Source organism: Engystomops pustulosus, chromosome 7, assembly GCF_040894005.1.
Source record: "Engystomops pustulosus chromosome 7, aEngPut4.maternal, whole genome shotgun sequence".
NCBI lineage: Eukaryota > Metazoa > Chordata > Amphibia > Anura > Leptodactylidae > Engystomops > Engystomops pustulosus.
In genome coordinates this window covers 115,251,424-115,267,938 of record NC_092417.1, presented here as the reverse complement: position 1 = coordinate 115,267,938, position 16,515 = coordinate 115,251,424, and the positions used below count along the sequence as shown (strand labels likewise).

The 16,515-nt window shown below is 39.4% G+C and overlaps 1 protein-coding gene across 2 annotated transcripts in view; it reads left to right on the top strand.

Moving 5' to 3' along the window:
- Positions 1-12,759, top strand: part of FTO (FTO alpha-ketoglutarate dependent dioxygenase) — a 209,695-nt gene extending 196,936 nt beyond the window's left edge. For both annotated transcript variants that reach the window (XM_072117657.1, XM_072117658.1), the window contains one exon: positions 10,114-12,759. In XM_072117657.1, the coding sequence (XP_071973758.1) occupies positions 10,114-10,264 (151 nt within the window). In that variant the 3' untranslated portion in view covers positions 10,265-12,759. The remainder of the gene's footprint in view (positions 1-10,113) is intronic.
- Positions 12,760-16,515: the final 3,756 nt, after the last annotated feature.

Sequence of the window (16,515 nt, the reverse complement as noted above, 5' to 3'; positions counted from 1 at the left end):
TTTTACATCAAAATGTTCCTGGACGCTTTGATTCTATGAGGGAGTAACTGTACAACAAGTATAGATGTAAAAATAAGAAGTCAGAGAAGAAGGATTACCATAGGGGTTAAGGATTGAGAATGCAGGTAATATTATGGGATTGTATGTAGCCCCTTCTTTGGGTGAGACTGTTAAGATTTCCAGTCTCTAGTCTCCTGTCTATTGGAATTATCTTGACAAGAAAGGAGCACAATCAAGTTGCTTTTTAGAGCGTTAAATGCAGCAGGATGAAATTTGTCGTAGATGTCTTTTGGGGGTCTCCAGGTGTGTGTCAGGCAGAGGGGAAAGGATCCCTGCAGGTAACTCTCATGTCTCCGTGTGTCTGCTAGCTACACGAAGACTCCATTTGTATCCCACTGTGTCTTGTTCTGCTCAACGTTCATCTGAGATTTATACCAGGCCGGCAACATGCGGTAGAGTTAAGGTGGCAAAGAGAAATGACCTGATTCTCTCTAGTATGCACCTAAGGGACTCGAGGCAAAGCTCTCTACTTTCCAGGGTCACTTTTTCCACAGCAGATCTGGAAGAGGCAAGTTAGGTGGAAGAAGCATCTCTGGGCCTCTAGGGTCTCTGGTAGTATTACGGTCAAAGGTAATGTACAGTGAAGTGGCTTCTTTTACCCATCTACTCAGGGGCAATGACAATGCTTTTAGACAGAGCTATTGTCAATGGTATTGATTAGTTGATCTGATAAGCTGACGGGGTCCCTGATGTGTTAAATGTCCTCCTGCCTCAGACTTGTAAGTGTGCAACGAGCGTGCATGGCTGCTCCCCATGGATAGTAATAATGCAGTCCTGACTATGATCAAATTGCACCATGCATGCCAATTCAAATTAACTATTTCTTTTTTATTGTTAACCCCTTGTTACCACAGGTGACTTTTTGTTTTTGTTGTGAGTTTAGTTACCCAACTTTTTGTGTACATGCCTTAATGTTTTTATACATTGTACAATTGGAGCCTGCGTTTATTTCTTTCCCAATGATTGAGCTAAATAAAATCTTGGGTTTCTGTGTGATATGTGAAACTGGAACAAATTAGCAATGATTCATTGATATAATACAAATATCCCAGCAGGATTATTGTATAATACAGTTAGAATCGTTGAATCAGTCAGTGTTGTACCTACCTCTAACACCTACCTCTAACGCTAGGCTGTAGCTACTTTTACTCCTGCTATTTTGTATGATCACCTAAAGTACATATTTTAGAATATATATTTATCAATCTGTTAGCAGTTTGTTTGAAAATATTGTCTAGAACACATTTCACCGCATTTATCTAGGGTTTTAGACATTTTGGCAACAAAAGGTGCAGGACCTTGGTTAATGAGGGTGTGATCTGAGTGTGCCAAAAATGTGCCAAAATCAGGCATATTTTTCTCACGAAACTAAGTCAACTACTAGGAGGTGTAAAGTAAGACTAGACATTCTTAAAGGAAATCTAGCACTTGCGTGGTAGTAAATTTAGCTACCGTATCAGTTATTAGCTGTCAGAGTCTTCTCCCCAAATATCTTCATGAAGCTTGACATGCCGGTGTTCCAGTAAAAAAAACACAAACAAAAAAAAAACAAAGACTCCTAGTTACAGACAGGCCTCTCTGCCCACTGTGTCCCCTGGTGAAGCTCTCCGGATGCTTTACTGTAGTCCCAGGCTGCAGCGATCAGCTGTAAAGTGTCTGTAATGAAGCTTTACTGATCATCCTTGTTCCCATGACATTACTAAAAACAATTATCAGTGAGACAAAAAATAATTTCTGACTTAACATGCAAAGTCAGCTAAAGTAAACTTAAGAACCTGTCTTGTACGTAACCCAGGGACTACCTGTATTGTATTAAGTATTAGCATCAAATATTTTATAATATTTACATGTTACATTCATACTCCATCTAAATTATTTGTAAAATGGCCTTGTTGGCCTCCACTCAAGGCCCCGTTGATTGTTCCTGATGCTGCCCAGTCCTCCACTGTCTGCACTTCCTGTTCTATTGATGATACTGCAGCACAGGGGCATGTCAACACCGTAAGGCCTCATGCACATGACCATGTGCTGCACCATGTCGGAACCCAGGTGGAGCACACTGCCTCCTGGTGAGTGCTCCTAACCTTCTCCTCTCCTTAGGAATGTGAGCAACTATGCCGCAAATCGGTCCAGAGATAGGACAAGTGTCTGTCACAATGCACAATGTCCTGGGTGTAATGGACCTCTATGGGACCCGTGATATGGCCCCAATACAGCTGTGTACATGTGGCCTAACAGTGACCTATAACTGTTAGTGTTTGCCATCATCACCACCTTCTGGATTTAGACCTCATTGCTGGACCATGAAGAACAATATTGATCCATGCAGATCGGCAGGGGACCTAGGCAGTGTTGAGAATAGAGCAGCAGGGGATCCATGAGGTGAGTTCTAAAGGCAAAATATCTCTGGACTGCAAATATGGTGGTCAGAATAAATGGATGACTGTCTCTTCAACAAAATAAAGGTAGTTCCCTCAACATGTGAAAAAAAAATTCGGCTTTCAGGTGTATCTTGTGTTTCATTCCTTGGAAACAATACCTAAAGTAGCAAGATTCTTAGTTCCAGAGTTGTAGCCACAGTCAGTAGGTCAATAAAGCAGCTTATATAGAGAGTTATATGTCCATTATGGGATTTTGCTTAAGGTCTCTTCTTTGAGACCACATGAAAGTACAGGCCAACTCAGCAGAACAAATGAGAAACGTTTGTTTGTATTGTTTGGCCATGAAAATAAAGGAAGCTTTGTATGGATCTTTATACCAGTAGTACTTTAGTCTGCTTTGAAACCATATACCCTATTGTTAGGTCAGCCTTGTGCAGTGGGCAACAGAGGAACCTTATATGCTGCTTTTGAACCCAAACCACTGTGGGAGGACCATATTATAGCATTGACACACTGAACTAACACATTTCTTCACTGTGCTCAGGTGTCCAGGTTTCAGGTGACCACCATCTGACCAAGGTCAATGGTCAGCCCCATAGAGTTAATCAGCTGTTAGAATGGCTTCTATTATGAAAGAGGTTCATGTCACCTGCCTTGCATGAGAAAAAATATATATACTATGGGGAGTTAGAGGTAAGGTTACTGAAAAATGTATTTTTTACATATATACACACACATATGTAATGTATATGACGTTGTCCAATGCCAACACTCAAAGATATGAGTTTACTACTGTTATATTCAATCAATGTAATGCCGTAAGACCTTAATTTATAGGGACCATTGCACCCCCTGAAGTTAAACAGATGAAAGTAATGAAGAAATATGTAAATAAATCATGAATATTTCAAATACACAAAGCTGTATCTGTGCCTGCAATCTATGGGAAGAGCTCTGGAAAGGCTGCCCTTTAATAAGTAGTTGTTTCCCAGAATTAGTATTTACAGATCCATATGCATTATGATCACCACCAAAATGTAACCTTTTCTGTCATGAGTATCGCTCCAAAAAAATAGATTGGGATGAGTTATATAGTCCCTTCCATGGCACTGAGAAACACGTCATCAGAATACTTGGCATTTTCCAGATCAATGCTCAGAGCATTACAGTAAAATCTATTGATTAAAGCAGGAGGTATAATGTTGGTCATTTAGAATGGGGAGTGAGGCAATGCTGGGGAATAATTTATCCTCTGACTTCACATTAACCTTTTATTGACTCTCTTGCAGGCTTATAATTAACACTCACTTTAGCTAAAGTAGTTTCACCCCCTAATAATACGAGCAGGGTCTGTGGGAGAAGAAGACATCCCATATTGTACATGGAGTGCCCATATATTTGGACACTTATAAAGCAATCTTGCTTGGATTTGTTGGAATATTTTGACATTATGATATCTTTTTGTAGAAAAAGCATATTGATCATAAGAAATTGCTTCTTGCATAACTGTTGTGATATCTTGGCACTATTTATCTATTTTTGCATTTGAAAACACATGCGTTAACATCAGGTGTGAACACATCCAAAATCTGCCCGTCTCCTTCCTAATTCAGTTTAAAATAATAACACTCATCCACAAAGCTCTGAATAATGCTGCACCTCCCTATCTCTCCTCTCATCTCAGTCTATCGCCCAACCCGTGCTCTTCGATCTGCCGGTGATATTAGATTAATCTCTACCTTAATTCTATCCTCTCATGGACATCTCCAGTATTTCTCCCAAGCTGCACCAGTTTTCTGGAATGCCCTTCTCAGGACTAATAGCCAACCAATAGTTTCATAGTTTCATGCTCTTAAATCCCATCTTTTTAGGCAAGCCTATCGCACTCCAAATGGCAACTCTCCCTTTACTAAACCATCCTATGTCCTCCTCCTGTCGGTTATCCGGCAAACACCAGATATATTCCAAGCTTCTCTGCAGTCACTTTCACCTTGGACTTTGCTGGTCAAGCAGCAGAATTTTTATTTATTAAATTACTTTATACTGTTCCCTTATAAAGAATGGCTGGACCATTATACAAGCTCTTTTACCTCTTGTGTCACCCACATCTTCATAGACAGTAAGCTCTTGCGAGCAGGGCCCTCACTCCTATTGTTCCATATGACTGTTTGTACTCTGTAATGTAATCTTATATTTGAATATGTCCCCTATGATTTGTAAAGCACTACAAAATTTGATGGCGCTATATAAATAAGGATTATTATTATTGCAAGAAAAAAGCTACTGATAATTACACATGATGCTCCAGTTCCCCTGCTTCTGTCCCAGAGTGAATCATTATGGTGTCCACCGAAGGCACACCAATGACAGGGGGCCCGTGAGGGAAGGTGCCCTTGACAATTGCCCAGTTCAAATCCCCCTAATGCCAGCCCTGCATGCAGTATATGTCATTCTTAATACATGGTCACAGATCACAACAAAGTATGTCTAAAACTGATAGCCAAGGCCTTCAGTTCAGTAGATTCTGCAGTATCTAAGTTATTTGTGTAAGGCCCGTTCCACATTTGCGAGTGTGATGCGATGAACTTGCATCACACTTGCAACGCGTGCTGCCCGGATCGCACGGCCCCAACGCTGCAAACCCGAACTGAACTGACATGCTGAGTTCAGTTCCGATTTGCAGCGTTCGGGCCGTGCGGTCTGTGCAGCACACGTTGCGTGTGTGATGCAAGTTCATCGCATCACACTCGCAAGTGTGGAATGGGCCTTACTGGCACCGCAGTTAGCACCACCGCCATGCCATAGCAGGGAAAATGGGTTTCTGTGGCTCCCATCACCTGATAGACGTCATGAAATGTTGTGGCTATAAGATCAAGGGCCAGTTCACATCTCTGTTATGTCTTTAGTTATTTGCATTCGTTATTTTGAGCCAAAATCAGGTGAAGCAAATACACAGAGTTAAAGGACACCTGCCACCATGATTAAAGACTGTATGCAAATGAGCCTGAGGACCTCCAGGCTACATTTAAACCTATGGAACCTGAAGCCCCTCAGGCTCATTTGCATACAGATCTTCATCCTGGTTGTAGATTCCCTTTAAGGTATAGTGGAAATTAAAGCAGCTGGTCTGTGTACAGACGGTCCCTGACTTAGGCTACATTCACACAAACGGCACGCTGGAGAGAAGGAAGGGATGACATGTGTGTGGCACCGTATCGCTCCAGGCGCCTATTGCTGGCTATGGGGGGCGCAAGCTTGCGGCCATATATACGTCCCCCGTATGTCTATTTGAATGAACCCTTAAGAACACCCGACCAACAGGCGACCCCTAGTTGCAAACGGACCTTTGGATGTTGGTAATTTACTGTACTTAAGCTCTAGGCTACAATGATCAGTTGTATCAATGGTGACTGCAATGTAGCTTTATTGTTATTCCTGGTTCTTATGACTTATGGTTCTTACTGCCTGCATGTGAAATATGTAAGGCTGCACATTTTTCTGTAAAATGTTGAATTTTATAGGATTTGAACAGCCCAACTGGCAGTGAAGAAGTTAAGTGTCTCACTCTCCCCAAATCTCTTTACCCAGCGTCAGTGTATTCATGCCAGAAGGCCTGTCGCTGGTTACCCACTGCCTGTCCCTTTAATCCCCTTGTTTTAAATAACTAATGAGAAACATTTAAACTCATTACTCTTTCTGCGGGGGCCTTCAGGTCGGCTAATCTTATTATTTATGAAGTGATGTGCTCTGTGATAGTACTTAGTGCATGTTAACAGATGCTATTATCTCTAGCTGAATCGTGAACGGAGCAGATATATGAGAATGTTATACGGTGATTCCACGGCAAGCGTGTTATGTACGACCATGTGAGTGTAGAGGACCATGAGGAGACAATAAAGAACATCATGACACTGGCTCAGGAGGTGACACAAGTCGTGTTATAAGTCCATTTATAAATCCCAAGAGGCAGACACCATTAAGAACTATTCATTTTTTATGTTAAATTAAAGAAGCAATAGGGTTTTTGTACCCATGTACTCTGATGTATGCTTTCTACCACAGGACCAATGATCTGGACAACATGATGGACCAAACAACTTAGTAAGAAGAAAGGGATATTTGCAATCCGTCCCCATATTGAAAAAGCCCTAAAACTTGTTATATGTGGAGCTGATAAACTGGGTGACACATTTTATCTGTAGGGTGCCTTGTTCTCCCTATTTGGTTAGGGTCTTGATGCTGTGCCTCAGCAGATGATTCTCATGTTAGAACACAGATAGAAGAGCAATTGATTACCTGGGTCATGGTTTTGGCTGCATTACAAAGCATAGTCAAACCCTAAGAGAAAAAAAGGAGCATGGTAGCCAAAAATAAAGCGTAAGGGCATATATGATATTTAAATGATGATCAAGCTACAAAATGCATGGGATTTCACAAGGTCATTTTATTACATAGTGGAAATGGGGCTGAAGGCATTTGGTTGATGGCTGTCTCGGCCAACACATGCACGTGGAGCAGAGCATGTGTCCTGGAAGAGGATAGAGGAGACTGCAAATGTCGGAAGCTGAGTATAGTGAGAACAAAAGAATTGGGCAGTTGAACTCAGATCAGACTTGTGTATATGTACTAAATGGTCAGGTTAACCCATTAAGAGCAATGGAACTGCTACATACTGTTCATCTAATGATATACTGTCTATCTTAAGCTTATATCAGCTATCCAGGCCTCCATGATCCCCACAGTGACTCTCTATTAATTTGGGGCACCTGATGTGATTACCATATTGGGGCTTATTTGCTAAGGGTCCGCGTGCACACTTTCGTCTGACTTTCTGACATTTTTGGGTTTTGCATGGCTGTGACAGGTGTTTGCGTTGGCATTGTGTCGCACCCGATCGGATTTTGGCGCAGCTGTGCTGGCTTTCATGTGACAGGAATTGGGGGACTGAGCGCGAGATTTAACTATCGTATTGTGTCGCAAGACAATGCATTTACATGCACCACAAAGAAGATGGTGAACTCCGGTGGACCTGAGTGGGGAAGCGACATATGCAGGATATCGGGCGCACAATCTTAGTGAATTGCGGCGGCACAGTGCATTATCGTCGGACAATGCACTTTCGGTAAATTCTGTCGGACAGGTGAGTAAATGAGCCTCATTATCTATAATCTGAATACCCGCATCTTTTCTACTGACTCATTTGAAGATGACCTTCTGACTGAATGAACTCATAGTAATGCCAGGTTGTATAATGGTCCATGGACATTCATGGATTAGGGAAACAAGGTAAAGGAGTAGTAAGATATTCCAGGCTCTTCACAGTAGTATGCATGTATATAATGCTATAGTCATGTGTCTTAGTAACAATTCCCTACAGCACTGCTCCTTTTTATATCACATGACTTTTTCTCAGACAGATATGGCGATTTCATTGAGATTCATTTTGCTTTTGGATGTTTATTTTATTCTGATCTAGAGAAGCTTGTCCAGAGGAAATTTTCGGGTTCTCTTTGAAGTGTAGTCAGACTTTATATGGGTTGATTTTTTTTGTTTAAATAATGATGAGTTTGATAACTGAATGTTTTCTATGGCTGGTTATAGACTAGAGTGCAGAAAGGATTTACTTTTTATTGATACATAGCATACTCAGGTACAGTAAATTCCTTACGTCATAAAAGGGTTGTTTGACATACAAACGAAATTCATTTTTAAGCACCCTGTAAGAGAGTTAGTATAAAATAGTCAATTCTGAGGCACCTCTCACAGCTCATTGATTTCAATTTCTACCTTTACTGTACTTTAATTCAACCTTAACTGCCTGGTTCCCCAAAAACTATAGCTAGTCCCTGTAGTGTCATCAACCGGTATCTTCTCTAGCAAATGGATTGCCCAATATAATAAAGTGTATTTCAGATTTAGCAAAATCATTGTTACTTATTCCGACTCCCTACATAGTGTTACTTTCTTGCCAACAATGAGCCTGTATAATCTTCTACAAAGACAACAGATGTACAGTAACTGGGCTGTATGCCAGTGCAGAAGGATGGGAATGGGAAGAAAATGAGAAGCCTTTCTATTAAACTAATAGCTTGTCGCTATTTCTATTAAAGCAATAATATTAATACGGCTACTTCTCGGATGCCATCGCTTATCTATGTGCTCTCCATGAGTGGCCTGGTTAGGGATAAACTCAAACCATGGAAAACTGATATTATTTGAGGTCAAGGATATATTTGTACTGTAGCTCCACCAGTGACTTTATAACATTTTAGTTTTATAATGGAAAATAACGTTTTAACTTTAAACCAATTCTTTGAAGTTCACCGCTCCATGTCTATTTCAGTACAGCTCATAATAACACTTCAGGATCTCCCTTCCTTTTATAACTTTGTTGTTTTCTTCCTCCCTTTACTCTAAGTGGTGTTTGTACATCGTCTGGTACTTTAACCATTGATAGGACATAGTGGAAATATGCAGGGACATCCCGCAGTATAGTACTAACCAGTTTCCAATTAATACATTAATGTCTAGGAGGAATAACTAGAGAACTCAGCTACAAAAAGATCAACTGATTTCCTAAAAAAAGACAGTAGCATGTAGCGCCCTAGTCTTAATCCCTGCTTCCCTGGCTTGAGAACATTGACTCTTAATAAATTTTGCGCATTGCTTTATCTCAATGAGGGAAATTTGGGGGAAAAACTCCAGTTTACAGATGGCAATCGGCTTTTTCTTAAATTGTATCAATAATATAAAATAATGGTCAAGACAAAGATGATTGGCACCTTGAAAGTGTATTACTTTCCCCAAATCTCCCTCATTGGAAATAAAGCAACGTGTTACACTACCTGATCTGAAGTTCCACAACTGAGATTCTTAGTCTTATAATGGTTGTAATGTAGATGTGACACCTCACAACCTGCAAAGATGAACACAATACCAAACTTCTCTCTTGGTGTCCTGTACTAGAGTCCTAATGTACCCTTCTGAATTGTTCTGAGCTGACATTTATTTCACTGTAGTCCTTTTTGTACCATAAGAATTATGTGATGTAGAAGGCGAGAAGTCCAGGTCAATGTAGTTTGTACCTGTTATTTACTGTATATATGTATATAGATTTGGCATAGCTTCTGTGTGTTTTATTTATTGACCTAGTCAAAGTCCTTTAATGGCTACATTGTCCTTTTCACCAAAGTCAGTAGGTCAACATTAAAGGCTTTCAGGCAGAAAATCTGCTTCCATCAACCCCTGTGGGAATAAAATCACTTGCTGCACTCTCTTGTGTCGGGAAAAAGTCATAGTATGCTACAGTTACTTTCCAATATGTGACACTTAATCACATCTATTCAGTTATTGGGTATTTTTTTTATCACTAATCAAAAGTCTAAACACAGTTCTTATATGTATTTATCTATTAGGGACAGTATATTCAGCAATCTCTTATCATTTACCTGATTTCTCAATTATTTTTTGTGACTAGAGAGATAAACACTTTAAATACAAAAATAATTTTGATTTATTTCTGCATCATTTTATTTTTTTTAATTGCCAGAACACGTTTGTTGTATTCATAGTTTTCTATTATAAAGAAGGTGGATTTATAGGACCTTGCTTATAAAACATCAGAAGTCTTTGTACAATTGATGCTAAACTTGGTTTCTATGTTTAATTTAAGGTGCAGATGCAGTTTGGTTAAGTCTTTACCCGTGGACCAGAGGCCTCGGTGCTACCCTTACTGGGAAGAGGATGATGTCTCCTTGCCTCTGCCTTTTGATCTCAGTAGCATTTTGAAAGAATTGGAAAATCTAAAAGAGAAGGATGAATAAGCTAACTTTGTGCCTGGCTACGGAAGTGACCTTCTGAATTAGCTAAGTTGAGCGACACAAAGTTGACCTACCTGCCAATAGGTTGTAATTTGTAGATGATACCCTGGAATTATGAAGAAATTATCGGAAAATGTATTAATTCTCCTCTACAAGTATCCCCACTATTTGTGCTCCTTATAATGTATGTCGGGAAGAGGAGGACTGAGGAATCAGGATCATCACAAAAACCGAAAATCGGGCCATCTCCCAGGAGGGGCATTAACGGGAAACTGTCGTCACGTTTTAACAATTGAACCTAATAACAGTGTCGTATAGCAATTATAACACTGATCCCCAAGCTTCTTTTATAAAACTAATGAGATCTGCCTTACACATAAAAAGTTAGGTTAAAAATGTGCTTGGCACCTTGCCAGGAAAGAGTCCCAAGTCGTAGTGTCATGCAGTAAGCTGATCTCAGCGCTCCCTCATCCCACACTCACTTCTGACTACATGATTTCATCTCTGAGTCTTGTTCACTGTTTTAATGTACATGCGCAGCTTCCCTCGGCCAATCACTAGGCAGTAGGTGAGGTATGCGTAGTCTCTTCAGTTTACACAGTTCCTGAGTTTTACGCTTCCACAAATGTCTGGAAAAGTCAGCTCGCTGCAGTGATGACTCTACTCAGCCAATAATTGCCTATCTCCTATCACTGCTTTGACACATAAAGTGGAGACATTAATGTACCTGACAGACACTGAACCAGAAGGTGGAGGTAATTAATATTTTTTAATGTTAGCATTCCCATTCCAAGCCCATAGTTTTTTGAACAGTGGAGCCTAACAGATAATCGGACTGAAGATGCCACAATTATCAATACTCAGGTACATCAGCTCATCTGCACAAGTGGCCTTGTCTGGTACTACCAAGGTCAGCATTGTCTTTAGGTTTTTAGGTTTGCTAAATAATATAATGGTAGTCCCCGAGTTAAATTAATCTAATAAACTTCTACCAGTATTGTCAAGTAGCTGAACACCTTCTAGATGATGTTTCTTACATGGCCCAGTGTGATGGCATCATCCAGATAATGGACTTTAAAGTGAGATGTAAATTGGTTGTATAAAGTCAAGGAGGCGGAGATTATAAAAGCCCCCATCACTGTAATTGATGGACCCGCATCCAGAGACATCACAATGCAGATCTCCTGAAGTCCAATGGATGATTTCAATCACAGAGCAGGAGGCATTCAGAGCTCACTTACAATTTACATCTCACTTCAAAGTTGATTTTGAGGATGATGCCACCACACTGGTCATGAAAGAAACAAACAACAGAAGGTATTACACTGCTTGACAATATTCTGTTAGTGGTTTATTAGGCCAATTGCTGATGACAGGTTCCCTATAAGGACACTTGACTTACAAACAATTCTGCATTTCAATAGACCTCTCTACCCACTGAGACCTCTAAATGCTGGTAATTTACTGATCTTTAGCCCAAGGCTGCAATGATACGTTATCGAAGGTGTCTGCAATGAAGATTTATTGTTAATGCTTGTTCCCAGAAAATGCAAAAGTTTTTACATCCATTTGTCATAAGGTCAAAAAATCTTTTGATTGGAGTTTCACTTAAAATATATACCTAACATAGAGTCTATCATGTACATAACACAGAGACTGTTCTTAATTCAGTTTTTAAAGAGCAAACAAACAATAGGTTTTATTAAAGGACATCTACCACCAAGATCAAGGATTATAAACCAATCCCACTGACAAACTGTTAAGTGCCCCCTTTGGCACGATCCGCTCGTTGTTATGTTAATTTGCATAATTTTTAAAGCCCTTTTTGTAAAAACCAGGGCACAAGAAGCTGAAAGAAGAGTGTATCCTGCCAGAGGGGCACACACCAGTATGTCAGTGTGCTTGGTTTACAATCCTTCATCCTGGTGGTAGATGTCCTAGACCTTTTTGTTAGGAAAATTCATTTGAGTAAATGTAATGTGTAATTTTTCCTGTAGCCTTGTGTCTTAGGATGCAGACATTATATGCAATCATAAGCAATGAATGGAAACCATATTTGTGGCAGATCCGATCAGGGTAAAGAAGGAAAACCTTTCTATCCTTGTATTTGGCAAAGTTTCACCTTAGGCAGCTATGATCCAGCAAGAGATATACCATTGTCAACCAGCTTACCCAAAATGAAATGACTAGAAAATAATAACCCAATCACTTAAAAGTGTTTGTCAGGAGTGAAGTCTCCACCTTTCTCTGGATGAATGGTCCTATACTGTGTTCACCACACACATGCCACTTGTCCGGTTGCAGCCACTGCCTCTAACAAGTGCTTGGCGCTGTGCCCGCTGACATGAGAGAATGCAATCATTATCAAAATCTGTTAAAACAATTCTTTAAGTGTACTATTATTATTTTGTTTTCTATCAAGCTGGGAATGTCTTTTGTAAAGTGTTTACACCTCTTGATATTTTATAGGAAGCAATACGAATAAATGTTTAAAGAACTTTGTAGTCATTTGTGTACATGTTATTGTTTCTGGACGGAAGACTTACTTTCATACCAAAGTAAACAGAGTCTGACATAATTGATATACCTAAAATAGTGCGTATGCTCTAAACATTGCTAAGCCTTAAGGCTCCCTATAGCCCATTCAAATGAATGTGCCTTCAGGCAGAGCAGTGTTCTGACATCTCCTAAAAAAGTGAGGACACAGCAAAGCCATTAGGTATATGCATGCCTTTAGCGTATACTGTGATCCCTGGAGCATCTCTGTCACTGAAGGGTTTAAGTTGATATAGAATGCCACACTGAAGCTCAATAAATCCATCACCAATGTGGTGTTTGTTGGGGAATAGACTATGTTTTTCTATCATATCAGCAGTTTAATTATTCAGAATTTACAGGGATTTATCTCTGGAGAAGAAATCAGGGTCCTCAAGGACTGTTATTAAGTGGCATTTACATTTTATTTACGGTATTCAGAAACATTTTTAGAAAACAGTTTTTTTCCCATAAAGTTGGTTGTTAATAAACTTTTAGCAACAAAAATACTTGATTTAAAATATTACATTTCCGAAAAGTACCAAGGATGGCAGAATCTATATGGTGACAGTCAGGTTGAGCAAAAGCCGCAAATAGTTATATAACTTGATAGCTCCTGAACTGTGAACAACCAAAATATTACTTCATCTAAACAGAAGGGTTATCTGAAACAATTAGATGTTACATTACATAAGTAAATGAAGGTGTTATAATGAGCAATACAGTGGTGGCTCCAAAGAACTGCAAGCCTCAGTTAACATCAGTTTTCATGACTCCACCATAAGAAAGAGACTGGGCAAAAATGGTCTTCTTGGGTTCCAAGATGAAAAACACTGCTGAGCAACAAAATTATAATGGTCTAACTTAGTTTTGCAGAAATCATCTTCATGATCCCTAAGACTTTTGGGAGAAGACTCTGGAGTGAAGAGACTAAAATATAACTTTTTTTTTTAAAATCAGATAAACTTTATTAAAGCAGATAATTACAAGTATTGTCTTGCATTTCTTTATACATATACCAAATGAATGGAAGGCATTTCAGAAAAGGAACATCATACCAACAATAAAACATGGTGGTGGAAGTGTGATGGTCTGGGGCTTTGCTGCTTCAGGACCTGGAATACTTACTGTTATAAATGGAATCCTGAAGGGAAATGTAATCCCATCTTTGCATGACCTCAAGCTGTAGCAAACTTGGGTTATTCAATTATCCAAAACACACCAGCAAGTCCACGTCTGGATGGCTTGAAGAGAACCTGTCAGGCAAATTAACCCACAAAACTAAATACATTATATAAACTGTCATTAGGAATCATTGCCCCTATCCCTACATTGTCCCTCTAGATGCCTGTAAGCTTAAACTATCAGGTACTAAAGCTGTATGCAAATGACCTGAGATGGGTCAAATGATCCATTATCATATGCAGCTGTCCAGCTTATTCATGAGTGGGAGGCATATCCCCCAGTGCCTAACTGACTACTGGTGTTGGCACCCCTGCAGCCTGTGTGTGTATGAGATACTGCTATACACATGACTGACAGCCTGTATAATGATGTGACACTCCTGGAGCTGGCTCCCCTATGTGCTTCCTGGTGCGGGTGCCCCCTGCAGCCTTTGGTTGTATGAGATACTCCTATACAAATGTTATGTATTAGTCCATGTTATGTATTAGTACATGCAGTATATGGAATTAATTTAGTGACATTTGGTAGTATAAAAAACAATTTTATATCTACAGTATAGTTAACAAGAGTACTGAAATGGATTAAAGGTATGCAATTGATAGGGGTGACATCACTTTCTCAATGTGCCCAGGCTCATTTACATAATACAGAAAATATTATTTTAGAATGATGAATGTATGAATTGACTAGATAAAGGCTGGGCTGGAATCCTTGTGGGCTGCTCTAACAGGTAGAGGTGACAGAAATAGTGACAATTAAATTGATCCAATTAAGATACACCTCAACCCCTTAAGGACACAGCATTTTTCGGGCATTTTGAGATGCGGTAATACCCAAGATGTTTGTGTTTTTTTACTGTTTATTACGTGTTATATCAGTTCTAGGGAAAGGGGGTGATTTGAATTTTTAGTTTTTAAAATCATTTTTTCAACTTTTTTAAACGTCATCGGGGAGCGACGATCAGAACAAAGATTGCCACTGTCTTTTAAATGCTGCCAACTTCGGAACAGTTAATACCCCGCAAGCCCTCTTTATACAGCCTCAGCACCTCTGTGCCATACATGTACAGCGCTTGAGTGTGAAGAGATTAAAGGGATTTGCCCATGAAAGAAAGTTCTCAAATTTGAATCACTTAGTGATGTTCACACAATAAATATACTTTTTAACCCCTTAATTTACAATTTTACTCAGTTTTATTGCTGTTTTAGCTTCTATAACTCACTGATGATCAGTGTAAATTTCCACAGTGTGGCCGGTGTCTATCTATGCAGACACTTCATGATTCCCCTGTGCTATGAGAAGCTGTAGGTTGACAATGTGCTCAAAGTATCATGTTTATCTACACTTTTATTTAGCTTCTGAACATTCTACTACTTTGTAGAAAAAAAAAGATGAGACTGATTAAAGATGAGAGATGATGAGATCGATGAGATGCATATAGCACACAATGACATATGCACAATGCACTATGGTGGCTGTATGCTTACTCCTGTTTGTTTTTTTGTTTTTTTTTTGTTTGTTTTTTTGAAACTTTACTTTTTATTTATCTCTTTTTTATAAATACTTACATACATAAAACCACAGAAATACATGACACAATATTACATTACAAGACAAGATAGACAAACAGGAAAATATCCACAAAATATCCAAAAACAATAAATAAATACATAAACAAAAACAACAACCTCCCCCTTGCTCCTCCCAACCATGCTCAAAGATCCTTGTAGATCTCAGCTTTTATTGCTGGCAGACCTTCAAACTCTAACTGTCCTCTTCTGACAATATTGTCCTATAGGCTTCTGAGTTCCTGAATCTTATCCAGATACTCCAGGTGGCATCGAATTTATCTTTTGCTCCCTTTGCAGACATAGTTAATTCTTCCATATTCATAATGTCATTTACTTTTGAAAGCCAGAGGGACATAGATGGTGCTAGTGTTTTTTTCCAAAAAATTGGTATACATAAACGTGCTGCCAATAATAGGTATTGTAGTAGTGACCCTACGTATACTTGTTTAGGGAGTTCACAATGTTGTAAGAGAGTAAAGGCCGGCTCAAAGGGGCAATTGATATTTAGTTTCTGTTGGATAACATAATGTATTGCTTGCCAAAATGGCTGAAGTACAGAGCAGGACCAGAAAATATGCACAAATGAACCCTCCTCGCTTCCGCATCTCCAGCACAATGGGCTAATCTCTGGGAGTATGGCATGTATCTTCAGTGGAACTTGATACCATTGTGATATAATTTTATAGTTCCCCTCTAGAAGTCTTGAACTAATAAGAGAAGTATACGTAAATTGAAATACTCGTTCCCATTGTTCTATTGACAAGTTAATTTGAAGTTCCTGTTCCCATTTTGTTGTAAAGGTGGGCAGTGTTTGGCTCATTTCTCTTATTAGTATGCCATAAATCCTAGATAAGGAGTGTTGGGCAGGTTCTACATTTGTGCATAATTCTTCAAAGTCAGTTTTTTCACTTTCATAACATTCTACCTGCGGCAATGTGGATAGATAGGAGCGCAAGAACATAG